Source organism: Sorex fumeus, unplaced genomic scaffold (genome assembly GCF_029834395.1).
Source record: "Sorex fumeus unplaced genomic scaffold, SorFum_2.1 ptg000015l, whole genome shotgun sequence".
Lineage (NCBI taxonomy): Eukaryota > Metazoa > Chordata > Mammalia > Eulipotyphla > Soricidae > Sorex > Sorex fumeus.
Window position 1 is genome coordinate 6668418 of NW_026606072.1, and position 20047 is coordinate 6688464.

Here is a 20047-nt window from a genome sequence, read left to right on the forward strand (position 1 = left end):
GTGGGAAAACTATAGCTTGTGACACACTCATCTTGATAAGATTGTGAGTTTATATTCAGTGGTATGTTTTTATCTCTTATTTTGTCATTAAAAATCTGATTTGAAGGAATGTGTCAGGCAACCAAAACCAACTTTTCCAAAAGAACCGTACAGAACTATTTCACACCCATCTACCAACACTAAAACAAGTCTCCATAAAAAGTGAAGGGGCCAGGGAGATAGTTCAGGGTTTTGGGTGCATGTCTGATCCATGTTCAATCCCTGGTACCACGTGGCTCCCAGAGCATTACAGGTATAGCCCTTAGACCCCCTACTATAGCTGAGGTGATTTGGGTAATCCATGGCATAGCAAAGCTGAGCAGCACTGTGTCTTTCATTCTAACACTGAACCAAAGATTCTGTTGACCGAGTATCACTGGAAGTGACTCTTGGACCCCTGAGCACTGCTTGGAAGTTCATTCCACACCAAAAAAGTGCAATTGAGATAATTATGCAATAAATTCATTTTTCAAATTTTCCATTTGAAAAGCAAAGATGTACCTCTAAAATCTATTAATAAAATTTTAATAAAAATATTCTAATTTTCCTCATATTAATTGTTAATAAACTTAAAATTTAATAAATTTTAATAAAATGAACTCACTCTCAAAGAACCCGGCACGCTATTGAGAGCATTCTGCCCGCATGTATGCCTGACTGGGAACACCTGTAAAGGTGATTAGACGGTGCCCCAAAAGGTCCATCCCTCTCGGAGAGCCCAGCAAGTTACTGAAAGTATCCCATTCGCACGGCAGAGCCTAGCAAGCTACCAGTGGCATATTCGATATGCCAAAAACAGTAACAATGATGGTCCTCATTCCCCTGACCCTGAAAGAGACCCCAGTATGCCATTGGGCTACACTAGCACGTGACAGGGATGAATGGAGATGTTACTAGTGCCTGCTAGAGCAAATCAATGAACAATGGGGTTATAGTGATAGTGATACTAATTTTGCTCATATAAATTTTTAATAAAACTAATGAGAACTCTTAAGAGATATGGTGCCATATGTATACTACTTTACTTAATTCCACAATAAAGTTTTAATAATATCATTTACTGTCTCTTTCAAGAAGATAAGGCAGGGGCTGGAGTCATAGCACAGCAGGTAGGATGTTTGCTCTGCATGTGGCTGACCTGGGTTCGATTCCCAGAATCCCATATGGTCCCCTGGAGGCAGAGCCAGGATTAACCCCTGCGCATTGCCGGGTGTGACCCAAAAGCAAAGATAAATAAATAAATAAATAAATAAATAAAAATAAAGAAGATAAGGTGCTTTCTAAGGTGCCTAAGTACCGTAATTTTTATGTGCAACTGGAATTTAAACCCACATCTAACCAACTGAATCTAATTTTTGTTTTCTTTCACCATGTTGTTGAACTTACTTTTTAAAAATATCAATCAAATTTATATAATTTGACCCAATATTGAATATTACAGATGAAAGAAATATTTAAAAAACTTGATCTGAATCCTTTTTTGACATAAGAATAATTTTACAATTTAGACGATTACCCAAATATAGCTGATATACTAGACTCCTCCTCCCCTCTTGGAGAGCCCAGCAAGCTACCAAGAGTATCTCGCCTGCACTGCAAAGCCTGGCAAGATGCCCGTAATGTATTTGATATGCCAAAAACAGTAACAACAAGTCTCACAGTTTGTTGTGAGACGTTATACTGGTGCCTGCTTGAGCAAACTGATGAACAACGGGGGGACAGGACTATAGTGCTACTAGACCTAAAATACATGAATCAGCTCATTAAAGATGGTGCAGAGCAACAGTACAGCTAGGAGGGCATTTGCTTTGCACACAGCTGACCTGGGTTTGATCCCTGGCATCCATTGTGGTCCCCCGAGCACTGTCAGGAGTAATTCCTGAGTGTAAAGCCAGGAGTAACTCCTGAGCATTGCCAGGTGTGATCCAAAAAGCCAAAGAGCCACTCCCCGATAATAATAATAAAATAAAGATGGTGCAATGATGCAGCTAGGGCTGGAGAGATGGAGCAGGAGTGAGGCATTTGCTGTGCCTTCAGGACATCCCCGATGCATGGTCCTCCAGCACTGCCAGGGGTCACTATTGAACACAGAGCTAAGAAGAGCCCAAGTACTACTGTGTTCCTACTCCTTCTCCCCTACAATGTGGTACAGCTAAGAGTATAGCCTGCAAATGCAGTGGTAGCAATAAGTCACCATAGAAATAAAAATCGGAGTTCAAAGAAGACAGAGTAAAAAAAAAATTCACATAGACAAAGGGGAATTAGAAACAGCAGGGATCAGAAGTCAAAATCTGAGGGGGTGGGTGGGTGGAGGGAAACCCGGAACACTGGTGATGGGAAATGTGCACTGGTTAAGGGTCGGGTGTTGGAATATTGTATGACTGAAACCCAATCATGAAAAACTTTGTAAATGCATAGCTTACAGTGATTCAACAAAAAATATTTTTTTTTAAAAAAAAGGAAGTCAAAATATAGGTAGGTCTAAAATAAAGGTAAAGATGTAAGATGCCAGTAATTGTAGTAGTTTAAAGAAATTTTATTCCAGACAGATAAAGTTTAGCTGTGGGCATTTGTGTCTTTTTACCCTATCATACATGCTACAGTGAGATCCATGTGTGCGGTCCGAAACTCAAAGTTTAAGTAGGAAAATATGAAAATATGTAATAGAGGGAAAATATGTAATAAAGGGATCCAAGATGAGTTTGAGTAAGTAAATATTCACTCATTCAATCAACATGTGATTTCCTGAACACCCAGTAGTCACAAAACAATAACTACGTTGTTTTGGAGCTACACTCACTGGTACTCAGGTTTTACTCCTGGCTCTGCTCTCCTGATCACTCCTGGTGGGGCTTGGAGGACCATATGGAGTGCTGGTGGGATCAAACCTGAGCTGGACTTGTGGAAACACCTATCAACTGTACTTTTTGCTCCAGACCCATATTGTATTATAATTTTTATGCAGGGATAAAAAATACATTAGGAAAAAACTGCTGTTTTGAAAGGTGGCACTTGTGTAGAAAACGATAACTAAACCAATCATGTATAGCTTCAAAATAGTTCCCCTCTAGAGTGTGTTATAAAGCTCTTCTTTTTTTTGTCTGTTTTTTTTTCTTTTTTTGCTTTTTGGGTCACACCTGGCAATGCACATGGGTTACTGCTGGCGGTGCTCAGGGGACCATATGGGATGCTGGGAATTGAACCCGGGTCTGCCACATGCCAGGCAAATGCCCGCCCTACCCCTGTGCTATTGCTCCAGCCCTAAAGTTTTGTTTGTTTGTTTTTTAAAAAGCCATAAGCAAGAAAGATCTTACTTTAAACTTCTTCCTAATCTCTTGTTCTTTCTTTTCTCTCTCTTTCTGTTCCTTTTTCTCCAGTTCTAGTCTCTTCTTTTCCTCCTTCTCTCTTTTCTTCTCTCGTTCTTTGGTTGCTTCTCTGTGAATAAAATTGTTCAGCATTTGCAAGTGTTAATGTTTTCATTATCCAGAGAGGTTTCTACCCACAATAGGAGGGTGTCTGAAGTAAAGATGTTAGTGAAGCTCTCTGAGATCTGTGTGACATAGATTAATTCCCAGGCCTTGTAGATAGCATGGAACTTGGATGAAGTTTGGTGGTTGCCTTGAGAGGCTGAGAGAACCTTAGCATCTGCAGTGGACAGTAGCTCACCCTGTCTTTACTGGTCTTGACCTCTTATTGCATCCTTCATCAGTGTCAATACAATTATAATAAATTGTTTATGGGGAAAAAAAGATGTTAGTGAAAGGCCAAGGGTTGTCAACATAGCTGGATATGGAAGAGTGTCACTCAAATCATAAGGAAACATATAACTGAGAATACCTTTTAATAATTCTGCTTCTTCTTCTAATACTTTTTTGGGGGTGGTAGGGGTGGGGACAGGGAACAGGAGTGTCACTAGCTTATTTAGTCTCCTGGGAGACTACTCCAGGTGGCTCTTCATCAACTAGGTTGATATTTTAGTGAAAGGGTCCCAGATATGGACACAGCCATATGAAGCCAGGCATATGGCTTCACGTGTTTATGTGTCAGCCCACTCCCTTTTCTACTGTGCCAGCAAGTGAAAGTCATTGTTTACAATGGCCCCGTTCTTACTCATGTCAGCCTGAGTGGAATTCATATCTTTACATAAACTTACACATAAAGGTACAAGAACATATATATGTAAGCCTTGATTCAGAAACTTCCTTCAGAATTAACTGAACCAAAAAAAAAAGTAGATATTTGAAGTCATCATAAGAAACATGTTTATATTTTCAAGAATGTGTTGGTCCTGGGCTACTCAAAAATCATTTTAGAGTGCCTCTGGCATATCTTTTTCTTTTACTTTGGCATCTGTGCCGCGATAAATTATTTCTCATACCACTGGGAGAGGAAAGCACCGCTCAGAGGAGGAAGTTATAAATAAATTAATGTAGTTATCTAACAACACACCTAAAGGTAAAACTTGGCTCTCGATTCTTGCCTGTGACTGTCCTAGTAGACTATATTTCTCTCAAATCTTTACTGATAGATTTTTGAGAGTTTTCTATAAAAAATTTTAGAGAAGTAAAGAATATCTAATCCTTTCTACTGAAATACAATGATCATTAAATGTGAGTCAGTTGAACTTTCCCATGCTGTATATGCACTTTCCCACATAATGAAATATTACAATCAACTTAGAAAGGATATAAGATGAAAAGTATTACACATACATGTCTTCATAGGTTTCTCCTTCACTTTCTTCCTGTTGATAAAGCATAAATCATGATAAATTTTAATTATTCAAAAAGACATCAGACACATATTACAGTAATCAAATACTTAGTGAAGCAAACTCAAATTTAAGTGTATGTAAATTTGGCTTTTAAAAAATGTTTTCCCTTTAAGAAATAGCCTGAGAAGGTGAACACAAAATATTTCATTTTATGTCTTTCCCTACAAACCAGATGTGTAGCCAGAATTAAGTTCTGTGATGATGCTATAAATCAGTGTAATAATGAACATTTAATGTTTCAAATATTTTAGGTAAAATAGATTTTAAAAAGAAAATGTCATAATTACTCACATAATTTAAATTTGATTTATACTATTAGAGCGTAAATCATAATAATTACTAAATGTTTTGTCACAGCCATACACATAAGAAGAAAAAAAATCCAACCTCATCTATATTTCCAGCACCTGAAAGGTTAAAAAAGAATAAAATTAAGGTACTATATTTAAGAAGCAATATGATACAAATAATCACACATAATATTCAAAGCAGTTCATAATAACATATCTTGTCAAAGATATGTAAAATATATGTATATATTTTTAATACTTAAATATTTTTAATACTTTAATACTTTTTAATACCGTTTATGACTTAGCTATAGCACAGCGGTAGGGCGTTCACCTTACAAGCAGCCAACATGGCCGACCCGAGTTCGATTCCTCCGCCCCTCTCGGAGAGCCTGGCAAGCTACCGAGAGTATCTCGCCCGCACGGCAGAGCCTGGCAAGCTCCCTGTGACGTATTCGATATGCCAGACACAGTAACAACAAAGTCTCCAATGGAGACGTTACTGGGCCCGCTCGAGCAAATCGACGATCAACGGGAGGGCCTAATTTCACTAAATTTTATAAAATCCAAAAATTAATGAAGACAACTTTTAGTCTTGTATGAAAGACATGCACATCTGGTTCAGTGGTCTTGTGTAGAACAACAATACTAAAAAAATTTTAACTAGTGTCTAATGCCAACTGCTTCAGCCTCTGTGGAAAATATCAATTAGTTATTATCTTACATCAGTGAGATGGTCAGACATCACAAATATAAAAACAACCAGAGTTGGTGCAGATGTAGGGAAAAAGGAATGTTCATCCACCACTGGTGGTAATGTCAAATGGCTCAATCATTTTTTTTTTTTTTTGCTTTTTGGGTCACACCCGGCAATGCACAGGGGTTATTCCTGGCTCATGCACTCAGGAATTACTCCTGGCGGTGCTCGGGGGACCATATGGGGTGCTGGGAATCGAATCTGGGTCGGCTGCGTGCAAGGCAAACACCCTACCCGCTGTGCTATCGCTCCAACCCCTGACTCAATCATTTTGGAAAACAAAATGGACAGTTCACAAAAAACTAAGACTTTTAAGCTTCCCTATGACACAACAACTCCATTTTTTTGCATCTAACCCAAAATACTACTTTGAAAAGACATATGTGCTCACAACAGTATCGTTCACATTAGCTTTCATCTGGTAACACTCCAAGTGCCCAAGAACTTAAAACTGGATGAAGAACTTGTGGTATATGTGCACAATGGAATGCTGCTACTCAGTTATAAGAAAAATTGGAATCATGAAGTTCCCTGCTATGTATCTAGAACTAGAGGGTATCAAGCTGAAAGAAGTCAGTTAGAAGGAGAGGGATAAAGATAGAATGAACTCTTTCATTTGTAGAATATAAAGAAATATAGTAAGGTATGGTATTGGAATTATGTCCATCAGAAACCGTTGTTAATGGTATTGTAAGGCAAAAAAATCTAAAAACTTAAAAATTAAAAAAGAAACATAACAAGGAAATAGCAAATGGCAAAAAGTAACAGAACCTAAAAGTTAACCCACAGAACTGGATTTACCAAGAGGTAGAGAAGTGGGTAGATGAGAGGGGACCCTGGGACATTGGTGGAGGGAGGTGGACACTTTAGTAGTGGGTGTAAAGTTAGAACATTGTAATCATGAACCACTATTATTAACAAATTATAAATCATGGTGCCTCAATCAAATCTGAAAAAAAAAAAGGAACACTACAACTATTTCATACCTTTCATTTGTTATTTGTTCCAAAGGGCTTCCTTTCATGAATCAAATCAAGTTAATAAGATTAAAATATTTTACTGCTTAAGTGTTTAGAAATATCAACTAATTATAAAATATTAAGATAAATACCAATATCAATAAAAAGCGTGATTTTGGTATTAGAAAAATAGACCAATGGAATAGATTTTAGAATTAAAAGTTAAATTTACATAGATATGTATATATAATGTGTATACATAGATAAACGTAGACACATAGAGTTGAAGAGTATAAAGGTGGTACACAAACTAATAAGAGAAAAATAACATTCAGAATATGGTAATAAGAAAACTGAATCCTTAATTGAGGATATAAAATGGGCTTTCTACTAACTCCTCATAGATGATCTGCAAAGAGAAAAACAAAAAAACAACTGAATACCACTTATGGTAGAGTGAGTTAGAGAGAAAATGTCTATGCATGAAATGCATACCAGGGAGTGCTTTCCGTGCATGTTAACAGCACAAATTAAATATGCACAGAGCATGGATCTCCCCCAAAATCATCCTGTTGAATAAAGATAAGATCAAAGAAAGCTAGAAGCATATAAATTGAAATGTGTTCCCACATGCTATTGTATCTGAAGAAAATATAGATATCTACACTTTCAATACATTAAAATATTTGTTTCAGTAAGAAGAGAGGAAAAGGAGCAGATCGTGGAGGGAAAAAGGGAATAAACAAGTAATACAAGTGCTATATAGACTGGTACTCATGCTGATGACCCACTATCCTAAGAGAATAATTAATTCAAACTTCTGTGTATGAGATCATTGAAAAATAGAAAATATTTTTGCCCCTTACCATCTGAGTGCATGACAGCATCTTGATTTTCTTCATTTACAGGACTTCTAAAACAATAAAGAAAAAGTTAGAGAATCAGCAGCTATCCACATTTCAAGGTAAAATAGAAAAGAACAAGATCAGGATTTTAAAAAATAGATTTTTAAAAATTAAATCACTGTGAGATACAAAGTTGTTCATGATTGGGTTTCAGTCAAGCCATGTTCCAACACATGTCCCTTCACCAGTGTACATTTCCTACCACCACCAGTGTTCCCAGTTTCCCTCTAGGCCCTTCAGCCTGCCTCTTGGTAGACACTTTTCTTTTCTTTTTCCCCTTTTTTTTATCTTTTAGGCACTGTGGTTTGCAATATTGTCACTGAAAGATATCATGCATATCACTACATCCACTTTCATTCAGGACGTTGTTCTTGTCCAGATCGATCATTTCCAACTATTAGTGTCAAGTGGTCCTTTCTCTGTCCTAATTGCACTCCCCATAACTTTTGACAAGCTTCCTACCAGGGACCAGTCCTCCTGGCCTTCCATTGTCTTTGGGAATTATTCTCATACTATGTTTTTTCATATCCTGCAAATGAGGGCAATCTTTTTTTTTATAATTTATTTCTTTATTGAATCACTGTGGGAAAAGTTACAGAGCTTTCGGGTTTAGGTCTCAGTCATGTAAATATCAAACACATTTCCCTTTACCAATACTTATTTTTAACCGCGAACCCCAATAGAACCCCACCTCCCACCCCTCCCAATTCCTGTGAGGCAGATTAGTTCTAGTTAATACTCTATCTACTTTGGCTAGATACGTTGTTTCGATAGAAGATGCACAATTATTGTTTAGAGTTTACGACCCCCCACCCCAATCAGACATGCTGAAACAGCGTTGTCAAATGATTTGCTTTCTACAACTTGGTTTAAGAATAAAATGATGTTTTGGATTTCTGCTATTTTACTTATTAACCCTGGAAGAATTTCTATTAAAAGTTAGATAGTTAAGAGATTGGTTTCTGTGCTCTGGGGCCGCTCGTGGGGGGCAGCTGGCGACCTCGGTCGGGCGTGAAGGACGGCCCATTACGCCCCCCTTCCCATGAGGTCCCTGCCGCTCCCACCACCCCCGGCTCAAACCTGCTTTCCACAAGGCTCCCGTGCGGCCGCCATCTTTCTTTCCAGAGAGGAGCGGTCGAGCGGGTCAACACCCTTTCCCCTCCGGGCAGGCATGCTGGCGCGGTTTAACACATACTCCATTTGCTTTTCTGCTCCAAGCGGGTGGCTCTCTGTGCTAAGTCCTTGTGCCTCCGGGGCCGTGGCCGTGCCGGAGAGCCGCTCGTGGGGGGCAGCTGGTGACCTCGATCGGGCGTGGAAAACGGCCCAGAACGCCCCCCTTCCCATGAGGTCCCTGGAGGGCAATCATTTTATGTCAATCCTTCCCTCTGACTCATTTCATTCAGCATGAGACTCGTCATGTCCCTCTATTTATAAACAAATTTCATGACTTCATTTTTCCTAACAGCTGCATAGTATATAATATAAATATAATACAATGATATTATTATGTTATTGTATTGATGTACCATAGTTGCTTTACAGGATCAGATTTTGAATGACTATTTTCTCTTTCATTTCTTCTCAGATTTAATACTTCAGGTGCCATTAGAGTAGAATTTTGCTTTATCTTTATGATGCTACTGCAAACACATGGAGAAATGAAGAACTTGAGTCTTGCAAAGGCAATGGCTTCTTTGTGTCAGGGCAGTGATAAGTTTCCCAATCAAGTGGCAGTAACTAATTTTACAGCACTGGGATCCTTAAGGCATTCTACTGATTCAATGATTGCTGTTACCAGAGAAGCAGTTCTAATCCTTGACTCCATCCTTTTTTTTCCTGACATTTTCCAGCTGGCTTTACTTCTATCACTAGTGACTTCGACTCCACACTACTTAGTTCCAATCATTTTAATACTTCTTAAAAAGTATTGGCACCTGAGATCCCAAATTCCCCCTAATATCTTACAGAATGAAATTTCTTTCCCATTTCTATTCTCAGGTTGATTGCAAAGCAAGAGAGAATTGCCATTTTATCAAATGTGAATATTACAAATAATTGACATTCCATCTCAATACTAATCTACAATCTCATCATAATTTTTTCCAGTTGGCCTACTTTTGTACTTTTCCCTTATTTCACTGATAAAATAGTAAGCTGTTATATGTGAATTCTCTTAAGAAAATACTTTTCTTTAGCCCCCATTCTTACCTACATCTACACCCATCCTCGCCATCATTCTGTCAAAGTTCTTTCTACCTCTGTTCTGAATACTACATGAAATCTCAGTAATTTTACTCCTAAAATGTTTTGTTATTGTTTTTGGGCCATAGCCATCAGTTCTTACTCCTCATTCATTGCTCAGGAATCACTCCTGCTGATGCAGGGATGAAACTGGGGTCAGAAGCATGCAAAGAAAGCACCTTAACGCCTGTATTCTCTCTCCAGCCCCTCCTTGAAAATTTTTACTCTTTTAATATCTGCTGGTTCTTTGTGTTATGGGCTGGAGCGATAGCACAGCGGGTAGGGTGTTTGCCTTGCACGCAGCCAACATGGCCGACCCGAGCTCGATTCCTCCGCCCCTCTCGGAGAGCCCGGCAAGCTACCCAGAGTATTCGATATGCCAGACACAGTAACAACAAAGTCTCCAATGGAGACGTTACTGGGCCCGCTCGAGCAAATTGATGATCAATGGGAGGGCCTTTACTTTACTTTACTTTTACTTTGTGTTATATTATTTACAATAGTATTATTATGCCTTTTTGTTTACTTCCCATGCCTAAGCCCCACTGTTTTCTTCCTCAGTTCAGTTTACTCTTGCTCATAAATAACAAATGCTTTTTACTGTTCTAAAGTCTCCAGAAGATAATTCTCCTAGGGCCAGAAAGAGTACAGCGGGTAGAGCTTTTTGCCTTGCACATGCTAGTACAGATTTGATCCCCAGCATCCCATATGGTCCCTGGAGCATCACCAGGAGTAATTCCTGAGTGCAGAGCCAGGAGTAATCCCTAAACATTGACAGGTTTGGCCCATCCTCCCACCCTGCCAAAAAAATACCCATAAAAAAATAACCAAGATAATTTTTTTTTCCAGTCAAACTGAGGAAGCCCATTTATATTCACTGAGCTGACTTCTTCCCCACTTTAAATCATTAAAGCAATGTTCTGTTTTGTTTCGGTTTTGTTTGTGTGCGTGCATGGAGGGTGCATACTTGGTGTCCAGGACTCACTTCTGTTTTTGCATTCAAGGATAGTCGTGGCAGGGCTTTGAGGCATGTTAGGGGATGTCAGGCATCGAACTCGTGTTGGCAGTGTGCTTGGCAAGCCCTCTACTGATTGTACTATCACTCTGCCCCCCTAAAGTGATTGTTTTTAATTTTAAAAAATGATATGATAATTGTTTTCAGGTTTCTTTTAATACTTAATACACTTTGCTAGTTAATTTCTTACTGTCATTTTAAGAAAGCTATGAAAATAATTTTTGTCATGTGTATGATTTAATGATGTCTTAGTCACCGTCACTGTCTCTGTCCTCCCATTGTTCATCAATTTTCTCAAGCAGGCCCAGTAATGTCTCCATTGTAATATTAAGAAAGTAAATAAACTTTTATTGCTAAAGTAAATGGTTTATTATCACTGTCACTGTCACTGTCCTCCTGTTGTTCATGGATTTGCTCAAGCAGGCCCATAATGTCTCCATTATGACAATTGTTACTGTTTGGCATATCGAATACATCACGGGTCGCTTCCCAGGTTTTCCCGTTTGGGCGAGATACTCTCGGTAGCTTGCCGGACTCTCTGAGAGGGGCAGAGGAATCAAACTCGGATTGGCCATGTTGGCTGCGTGCAAGGCAAACGCCTTACCTGCTGTGCTATCGCTCCAGCCCAGGTTTATTATCATTTGGAAAAAAGAATGTGAAATCAGATAACTGAATTTGCAATTTATTTCCTGCATTACCTGCATGAATAACAAATCCTCACAAAATGATGGATATCTGTTGAGCATATTCCTATGTACATGCCAGCACATTTATGAAAACCATTTATTACCTGTTGGCATGCACACAATGATTCAGGGGCCCACATAAATCTTGCTTATCATACATGGGTCTGAATTTATAGTAATAATAATAATAATAACAACAATAATATATACAACATTAAAGCATTCAATAAATATTTGCTCGAGCGGGCCCAGTAACATCTCCATTGGAGACTTTGTTGTTACTGTGTCTGGCATATCGAATACTCTCGGTAGCTTGCCGGGCTCTCCGAGAGGGGCGGAGGAATCGAACTCGGGTCGGCCATGTTGGCCGCTTGTAAGGCGAACGCCCTACCCGCTGTGCTATGCCTCCAGCCCTCAATAAATATGAAATAGTAAAAATAGAAATGGTTGTGAGGAATAAAAGGAAAAGAAAATGTGGAAGAAATAAAGGTGAATGTCAGGGGGGCGGATCAAACTATGGTTAATTACTGAAAAAAATCAGTTCTAAATTGAGAAAAGTCTTTCAAAGAAGTTAAAAAGACAGTGAACTTAGTTACAACTCAAATCACAGAAAGTCAATCAGAGGGAACAGGTAAAGAAGAAGAGAAAACATCTTAGTTGTTAGAGTAATACTTAGAAAGGTCTTTTGTTTTCCTGGTATAAATCAAAAGGAATGCATGGAATGTGTATAACTCAAGAGGAAAAGGGAAGTTTATTTAATATGGCTATCATTTAAATTTTAATTTAGTTTTTGGTTTCTGGGCCACACCTAGCGGTGTTCAGGGCTTACTCCTGACTGCAGGAAGGGATCCTTCTTGGTGGTGCTCAGGAAAACATATGCAATGCTGAGGATTAAACCCCAATCAGCTGGTTGCAAGGCATGTGCCTTACCCACTGTGCTATCTCTCTCGTCCTGATTGTTATTTTTAGAAACCTATTAGAGTTCTAGTTTCCAACTTTAAATATGCAAAGCAGTTGAACTTTATATTGTATTTAATATTCATAACCAGCTTTTCATTTCTGGATTCTTTTATTTTTATTTTATTTATTTTTTTGCTTTTTTGGGTCACACCAGGCGATGCACAGGGGTTATTCCTGGCTCTGCACTCAGGAGTTACTCCTGGCGGTGCTCAGGGAACCATCTGGGATGCTGGAAATCAAACCTGGGTTGGCCGCGTGCAAGGCAAACACCCTACCCGCTATGCAATCTCTCCAGCCCCTGGATTCTTTTTAAAAAAGGAAGAAATCTAGGTGATATAAAATTTTGTTCTGTACCTGCAGTTACTAAGAATGAAATCCTGTGAACTTCTCTCCAGAACATGGTTTCCTATAGTTAATACATGAAGAACTTTCAAACGAGGGCTTGTGTCAAACAATGTTTTCCAAATGGAGGTAGATATCAATATCTGCTTTTGTACAACTGATCTAAGTTCCAAATTCCAGAAAATTTGAAGCATTTCTAGTTGATATAAATGTTTCAATGGTAAACTCTTACTTTTCCTCTAATTGTAGAGCACAGACTCTTACACTCTGAATGACCTCAGGATTAGAACTGTTTAATCTTTCCTTTTTCCAACCTTAGTCACTTCTCATTATTTATTATCTCTTATGATTTCACTTTTCCTGTCTGATTACTATTAATAACCACATACGTGTTTAGTATACCAAAGTTCTTGGTTCTGTTTTCCATATTTAGAAGATTCTGTTATAATGTTAAAATGATAGACAATTTTAAAAAATGGTTCCAAGAAATGTGTGTCACTAAAGATGTTGATTTGAACACCACTTGTGATAAGCATCTTCTTTTGACCTCCCTGGATGTCTAAGTAGCTAAAAATGTAATTTGCTGATTTCTCACCACTAGGTGGGGAAACAATACAGTTTAAAATACTACATAAACTGTTGGTATAAGTTTAAAAATATATCTTTATAATTTCTAATTTTCATCCAGTTTTCAATATTGTCCATCCCTAACGAATCCTGATTGGAATAACAATTACAATGGACTTCTGGGAAGCAGACATAACTGGCTGCAGGAACTCTATATCCCAGAAAGAACTATAAACCTTATCAGTTATTTACTCTCTTGGGAAGCCAGTGTTTCTTCTGAGCTCAAGATCCCAGTTGCTCTCATCCTTGGCTTCCAGATTTCTCTCCTCTTTACCATAATCATTCTCTCCTCTCACTGGATTATTCCCACCAGCCCACAAACAAACTGTTATTTCTTCCATCTGAAAAAAAAGTCTTGATTCCATTTTTACCAAGAGTAACTGCCATGCTTCTCTTTTCTTTTGTAAAATAATATCAACTTGGATATCAAGCAGCATCTGAGTGCTCCAGGATCGGCTCTTCTCTAGGTATTCTCATCCCCATTTTTATCTTAAACAGCCTCATGATTTAAAGTGTGGTGTGTGTGTATATATACACATATATATGTATTTATCTATATGCGTGTGACTCAAACATGTAAAATATATAGACATATGTAACACATACATGGTATATAATGCATTTAGGTGTGTTATTATTTCTTATAGGCAATATATATTGCTCAAGCGGGCCTAGTAATGTCTTCATTTCTGAGACTTGTTGTTACTGTGTTTGGCATATTGAATACGTCATGAGTAGCTTGCCAGGCATTGCTGTGCGGGCGAGATACTCTCCATAGCTTGCCGGGCTCTCCGAGAGGGGCAGAGGAATTGAACTCGGGTCGGCCATATTGGCTGCGTGCAAGGCAAATGCCCTACCACTGTGCTATCGCTTCAGCCCAGATATTTAATGATCTTTAATAAATATAATAATATAATAATCTTTAATAAATATAATAATATTTAATATAGCATGACCGCTATAACTTAATTGTACCTCTGGCCCTCAAATTTACATTTTTAATCCAGGACTGTATCTTCAGTTCTTTACCTTTTATACTCAATAAATTACCTCTTCGACATCTCTGCTTGGATATTTAAGAGACACCTCAGGCTGAATATTGTCCTTACTCCGATCTATCTTCAAACTTGTTCAACTGTAACTTTCCCTTGTCAGTGGATGGAACATCATCCATACAGATCCTCAGACCACAAGTCTTCCTTTATGGACCACATTCATCTTTATTTACTTTCTAATCCAGATTCCTGTGTCTTCAAAAAGTATCCAGAATCTCGACTCCTTTCCCCATTTTCACTGAAACCCCCCAATGTGAGGCACCTCCACATAAGTGTTTCTCAGGGCTTCCTCGCTCTGTAGTTAGGGATCACTACTGGCAGACTCTGGGACCCTACGGGGTGCCAGAGATCAAGCCTGGTTGGCTGCATGCATAACTAACTCCCTACCTGTTGGACTATCCCTCTGGCTCCACTACCTTCACATCTTCTCTGTCTTGACTACTTCAGCATAGCTATTAAGGTCATATTTACAAAACACACAGTAAGAAACACTCCTGTCCTACTCAATTCTTAATAGCTTCCACCGCTCTTAGGGAAAAACCCATAATCTCTACCATCTACCACAAGGGCTGTGGGCTGATTCTTCTCTCATTTCTCTTTCCCTTGCTGGCTCTATTTCAGACTCAGCTATGTCCATCCCAGCTTGAACATTTGAAGACTTTGTTTCATCTGCTTTCCTCTGCCTCTAATAATCTTCCTCCACCTCTCTGCCTATCTTCTTTGCTTCCTTGAGCATTTAAGGATTTCTCTACAAAGATACACCCACTTCTCTGTTTGAAATTGCAACACAGTACTGGGGATGCCACCCTCAGACCGCACCACCTAACCCTAATCTATTTTCTCCCATAGCACTAGATACTTTCTTCATAGTGTATCCTTCCCTGTTTATTATTTTTCATTCTTGGTTCTCTTCCTCCCTATTTTACATGGGAAGGGATATTTGCTTTGTTTACTGATATTCCCTGAGTGCCTATTATAAAGGCACAAAGCAGTGAGTTAAGAAAAAAATTATTGAATGAGTGAAAAAAGTTAGATTTTGATTGAGATCTTTGATTAGAATGGAGGAAAAGCATCAACAGGCCAGCAGAGGGAGCACCACAGAAGCTCCCAAGTCTGCACGTTGAAGGGTGATGGAGCAAGGGAAAGAAAAAGGACAGAAACAGCGTATCACACTACTTTACTTAAACATAATTCCATAAACTTCTCCCTCACACAAAATATAAACTTTTGAGCCTAACCATCAAGGCCCGTTTTTCTTTCATTTCCCTTTGCATCTTATCTAACTTCCCCTACTTGGAGAAAGTTTCTAACTCAGCTATTTCTTCACTTTGGAATTATCTAGATCTCTCCAGGGGAACTTTTTAAGCATCCAACTCTCCATTACATTTTCAGTTGGAAAAGAGAAAAAACATTCTTATAGTCCCTTGGCTTTCATTCCCTCTATTCCTCTGTCTCAAAATGATAGATATGTTGATTAGTTTATGTAGGAATTATAGCATATAAAACTATTTCTCTTCATCTTTTTTTTGAGAACATACATTTGTGGAGAATACTCTTAGATGAGTAAGACTTTCTAATTAGGACTACTCAATAATACGTGAATGCGAAATAAAGTTTATTTTAATGAGTAGGTTTCGCTAACTTATGATGAGATTGGTACAAGTACTGACTTAAGCCTGCTGGGTTTGCCCCTTTCAACTTCACAAGAATTCCCTAAAATATTGGTAAATTAATCTCCTTCTGTGAAAGGTAGCAATAAATACCACTGGACTGTTTCTGAAATTCTATTTTCATTCCACAACTGTCTACCTGCATTTATTTTAGGGATTAAGTTGCAGAAAAGAGTTAATATAGCAGATGTAAGGCTGCATATTACTTGGAGAAATGTACTGTCAAGATTGGACCTGGACTTGTATCTGGAAATTCTACTTCCAAAACCCTACCTAGACTGATAGCAAAAGAATTAATGAATGAATTAATTGATTCATTAATTCTCTTCTATGCCTAGACAATATGACTCATGGTGAGCATCTGCTTTCCTTTTAAAAGTCTGGCATTTTGAGAGTTGTTAGGTAGGTGATGCCTCTGTGACAAGCTCTCAAAAAAAAAAAAGGTCCCTGTGGGCTTCCCTGAAACATACTGTTCCGTATGTTGAAGTTTGGTAGCAGGACAAAGAAGTACTCTTGGTGTGTCTGCTTCCAGGAGTGTCTCCTCTGAAAGGAGAATGTTGTGGTAATAAATTTTAACCAGGAACAAATACTACTATAAGATGAGTCCTTTTAGTAAATTATAGAACATGTGAGAGGTCTTCCAGCTGGAAAGAATAGTGAAAGATACTCCTTGTCACAATTTCTTCAATCCAATTGCCATTATTCTTCCAAGGTCTCAGGAATTCACCCTCAAGTTATTTATCATAACTTATCACTATAATTACACAGGATCAATAAGGTTAATTGAAGTCAAAAGCTGTGATAGGGTCACATAATAAAATTCAAAAATATTAAGATAAAATCTAATAACATAGATTTTTTTCCCACTCTGGAAAAAAATTCATGTTTTCTCTGGAGCACGTATTTCTTTCTTTCTATCCTCTCACACTTCTCTAAGGAAATTTCTTTCAATAAAAACTTCTGATTCACTAAAAACAAACTACTAGAGTAGGAAAAATTAAGAAAAAGCAACAGGATTTAATGCACATGAATACAAACTAATTTACATAGATATCAGTTGTTTATAAGATCATATATTATTTTAACTAAACAAGACTTTAGGTCTTATAAGTTAGTAGGTAGATGTTTTAGAGTTTAATTTGACAGTTAGATATCATGGGTATTTGTCTTTAAATTACTATTTATAAACTCAAATATCTCAAAGAATATGCAATTCACTTAAGTGCACAATGAAGGCTATATATGATACAATCACTAAGATGCTGTCACAAAATCTAGTTATTTCCCTTTAACTGCCAAATTTAAATTATAGTCTTAAGCCTATAATTCAAATAAGGCACAATACCATAAAACACAGAGGAGGCTACCCACAACAAATGTGTTTTTAACTTTTGTTGTGAATAGTTTTATGATTAAAGGAAAGCTATTAGATATATTTATTAAAGGATTCTACTTTGAATGTAGAAAGTAACAACTATCAACCTAATATGGGGATTGAAACTAATATGGGAAAAACAAACTCCAGCTAAATATTTGGGGAAATTAATTATTTGTACTAAAGGAAAATCACGTAAAGCAGCTTTCTATAAGGTTGAAGGGAATATCTAGTCAAATTTACCCTAAGAATGCATATTCACTATTATTTAAATATTTCTTTTTAGAGACAGCATTTTACTCTATTTCATTTTTCTTATTTTTCCCTCAACCATCTATTTTAGCCAATCATGAAGAAGGAGTCCATGCCCAGAAATCCACATGGTTTAGACATTTCTAAAAAGTACCAAGAAAATATAAGCAGCAATAGACTTGAGTGAGTTTCCTGGTATTTAACACACAATTGAAAAATCTGAAAGATGAGAGACATGTGCATTGGCTCATTTTCAAAATATCAATAAAAAGTAAGAGATCTTGCAGAATTTCCTCATCTGTGAAATGATAATGCTGTGCAATCAATAATTTACAGGAATTATATCTGAAGGTTCCTGGCATATGAATCTTCAATATGGCAGTGATGGTGATGATGATAATGGTGGTGGAGGTGATGGGGCGGTGGTGGTGCTGCTCTGAAGGATGACTCAGAACTGGAAAAACAGCACTGAAGATATTCTCTAAATGAACCCTTAAGGGAAAAATCAACTAGAAAACATGAAACACATTGCTCAGGGGGTTGTGGGGGTATGAAAGCAGTCTGCTTAGCCGTCTCTTCTTCCCTGCTAGCTGCCTTCCTTTGAGGTCTCTGCTGGCTACCATGGAACCCTGAGCCTCCAGGCAAGCCTACTCGGTAACCTGGCTGGCAGAAGACTGCCAAGAAATGTAAGATCTGGGGCTGGAAAGATAGTACGGCAGGTCAGGTGCTTGCCTTGCCCGCAGCTGACCTGGGTTCCATCCCTGGCATTCCCTATAGACCCACAAACACTGCCAGGAGTAATCCTTGAACATCCCTGGGTGTGGACCCAAAACAAAAACAAACTATCAAACAACTGCAACAAGAAATGGTAAGATGACGTTTTCCCTACCATAGGTAAGATAACTGCAACAAGAAATGGTAAGTTAATGTTTTGCCTACTTTAGGTCTAAGGGAGGTTTCATGTTTCTTGGAGGTAGACTTGGGACTGATGACTGCGCTGGGTGAGATGCTGGTAATGGTGGCTGAGAGGACGGATGGGTTGCTGGAGGTGGTGGTGCGGGAGCTGTTGAGTCAGATGCTTGGGCTTTGCCAGTACCTAAGGGGTAAAGCAAAAATAGCATTAAAATTGAGAGAAACATTCGAAACATAAAAAACGGACTAATCGGAATTATTTGAAAATAAGAAATACACCCTAAATTTGAATGAATGCTTTAGCACATAATAATGTAAATATTCGGAGACGTGATAGTTTAAACGTTTCCTTCCCCTTATTTAACTGAGGAAAAATTGACTTATAGAATTAAAAAATGTTTAAAGAGTTTAAAATTATGACTCTATGTACATATATTATGAAAATTCCTCCATCAACTTAATTAACAATTATCACCTCAAACATTTATTTTCCAGCGAGGAACTTTTACTTTCTTTTTGTTGACAAATATTTATTATACAACACTTATTAACTATAGTCATGTTTTACATCGGACCATCAAACTAATATCAGAGAAAAGGTTTGTACTTTAAAAAATTAACCTCAGGGCTAGGCAATAGTACAACAGAGAGGGCATTAGTCTTGCAAGTGGCCAACCCAGGTTCAATCCTTAGCATCCCATCTGGTCTCTTGAGCACCACCAGGAGTAATTACTGCATGCCGAGCCAGGAGTAACCCCTAAACATCATTGGGTGTGACCCTAAAAGCCCAAGAATCAAACAAATAATTCGGCTCATCTTATTTCCCCTGTGACGTATATTCGATATGCCAAACACAGTAACAAGTCTCACAATGTTACTGGGCCTGCTCGAGCAAATCGATGAACAACAGGAGGATAGTGATATTGATAGTGATATTTCTCCCACCCCAGCCCCTGGCAACCACTTTTCTATTTTTTTTACAAGATGATTTTTAAAAAATAAAATAGGTTTTGTACATAGTGCTGCAATTTAGTATTGGTTTTTCTCTGCCAGATTTAGCATAATGTCCCTGAAGTTTATCCATGTTGATGCAAATGACAGAATTGCCTTTCTTTGGAAGAATGAATGAATGAAACTCCATTTTAAACATAGTTATGTTTCACTTAGCGAAGAAGCACATATTTAATG

At 38.0% G+C, this 20047-nt stretch overlaps 1 protein-coding gene across 2 annotated transcripts in view; it reads right to left on the bottom strand.

Moving 5' to 3' along the window:
- Positions 1–20047, bottom strand: part of FYB1 (FYN binding protein 1) — a 98550-nt gene that overhangs the window by 34287 nt on the left and 44216 nt on the right. For both annotated transcript variants that reach the window (XM_056112095.1, XM_056112094.1), the window contains exons 2-6: positions 18887–19043; positions 7686–7732; positions 5201–5220; positions 4752–4783; positions 3354–3474 (exon numbers count right to left, since the gene is read on the bottom strand). In XM_056112095.1, the coding sequence (XP_055968070.1) occupies positions 3354–3474; positions 4752–4783; positions 5201–5220; positions 7686–7732; positions 18887–19043 (377 nt within the window). The remainder of the gene's footprint in view (positions 1–3353; positions 3475–4751; positions 4784–5200; positions 5221–7685; positions 7733–18886; positions 19044–20047) is intronic.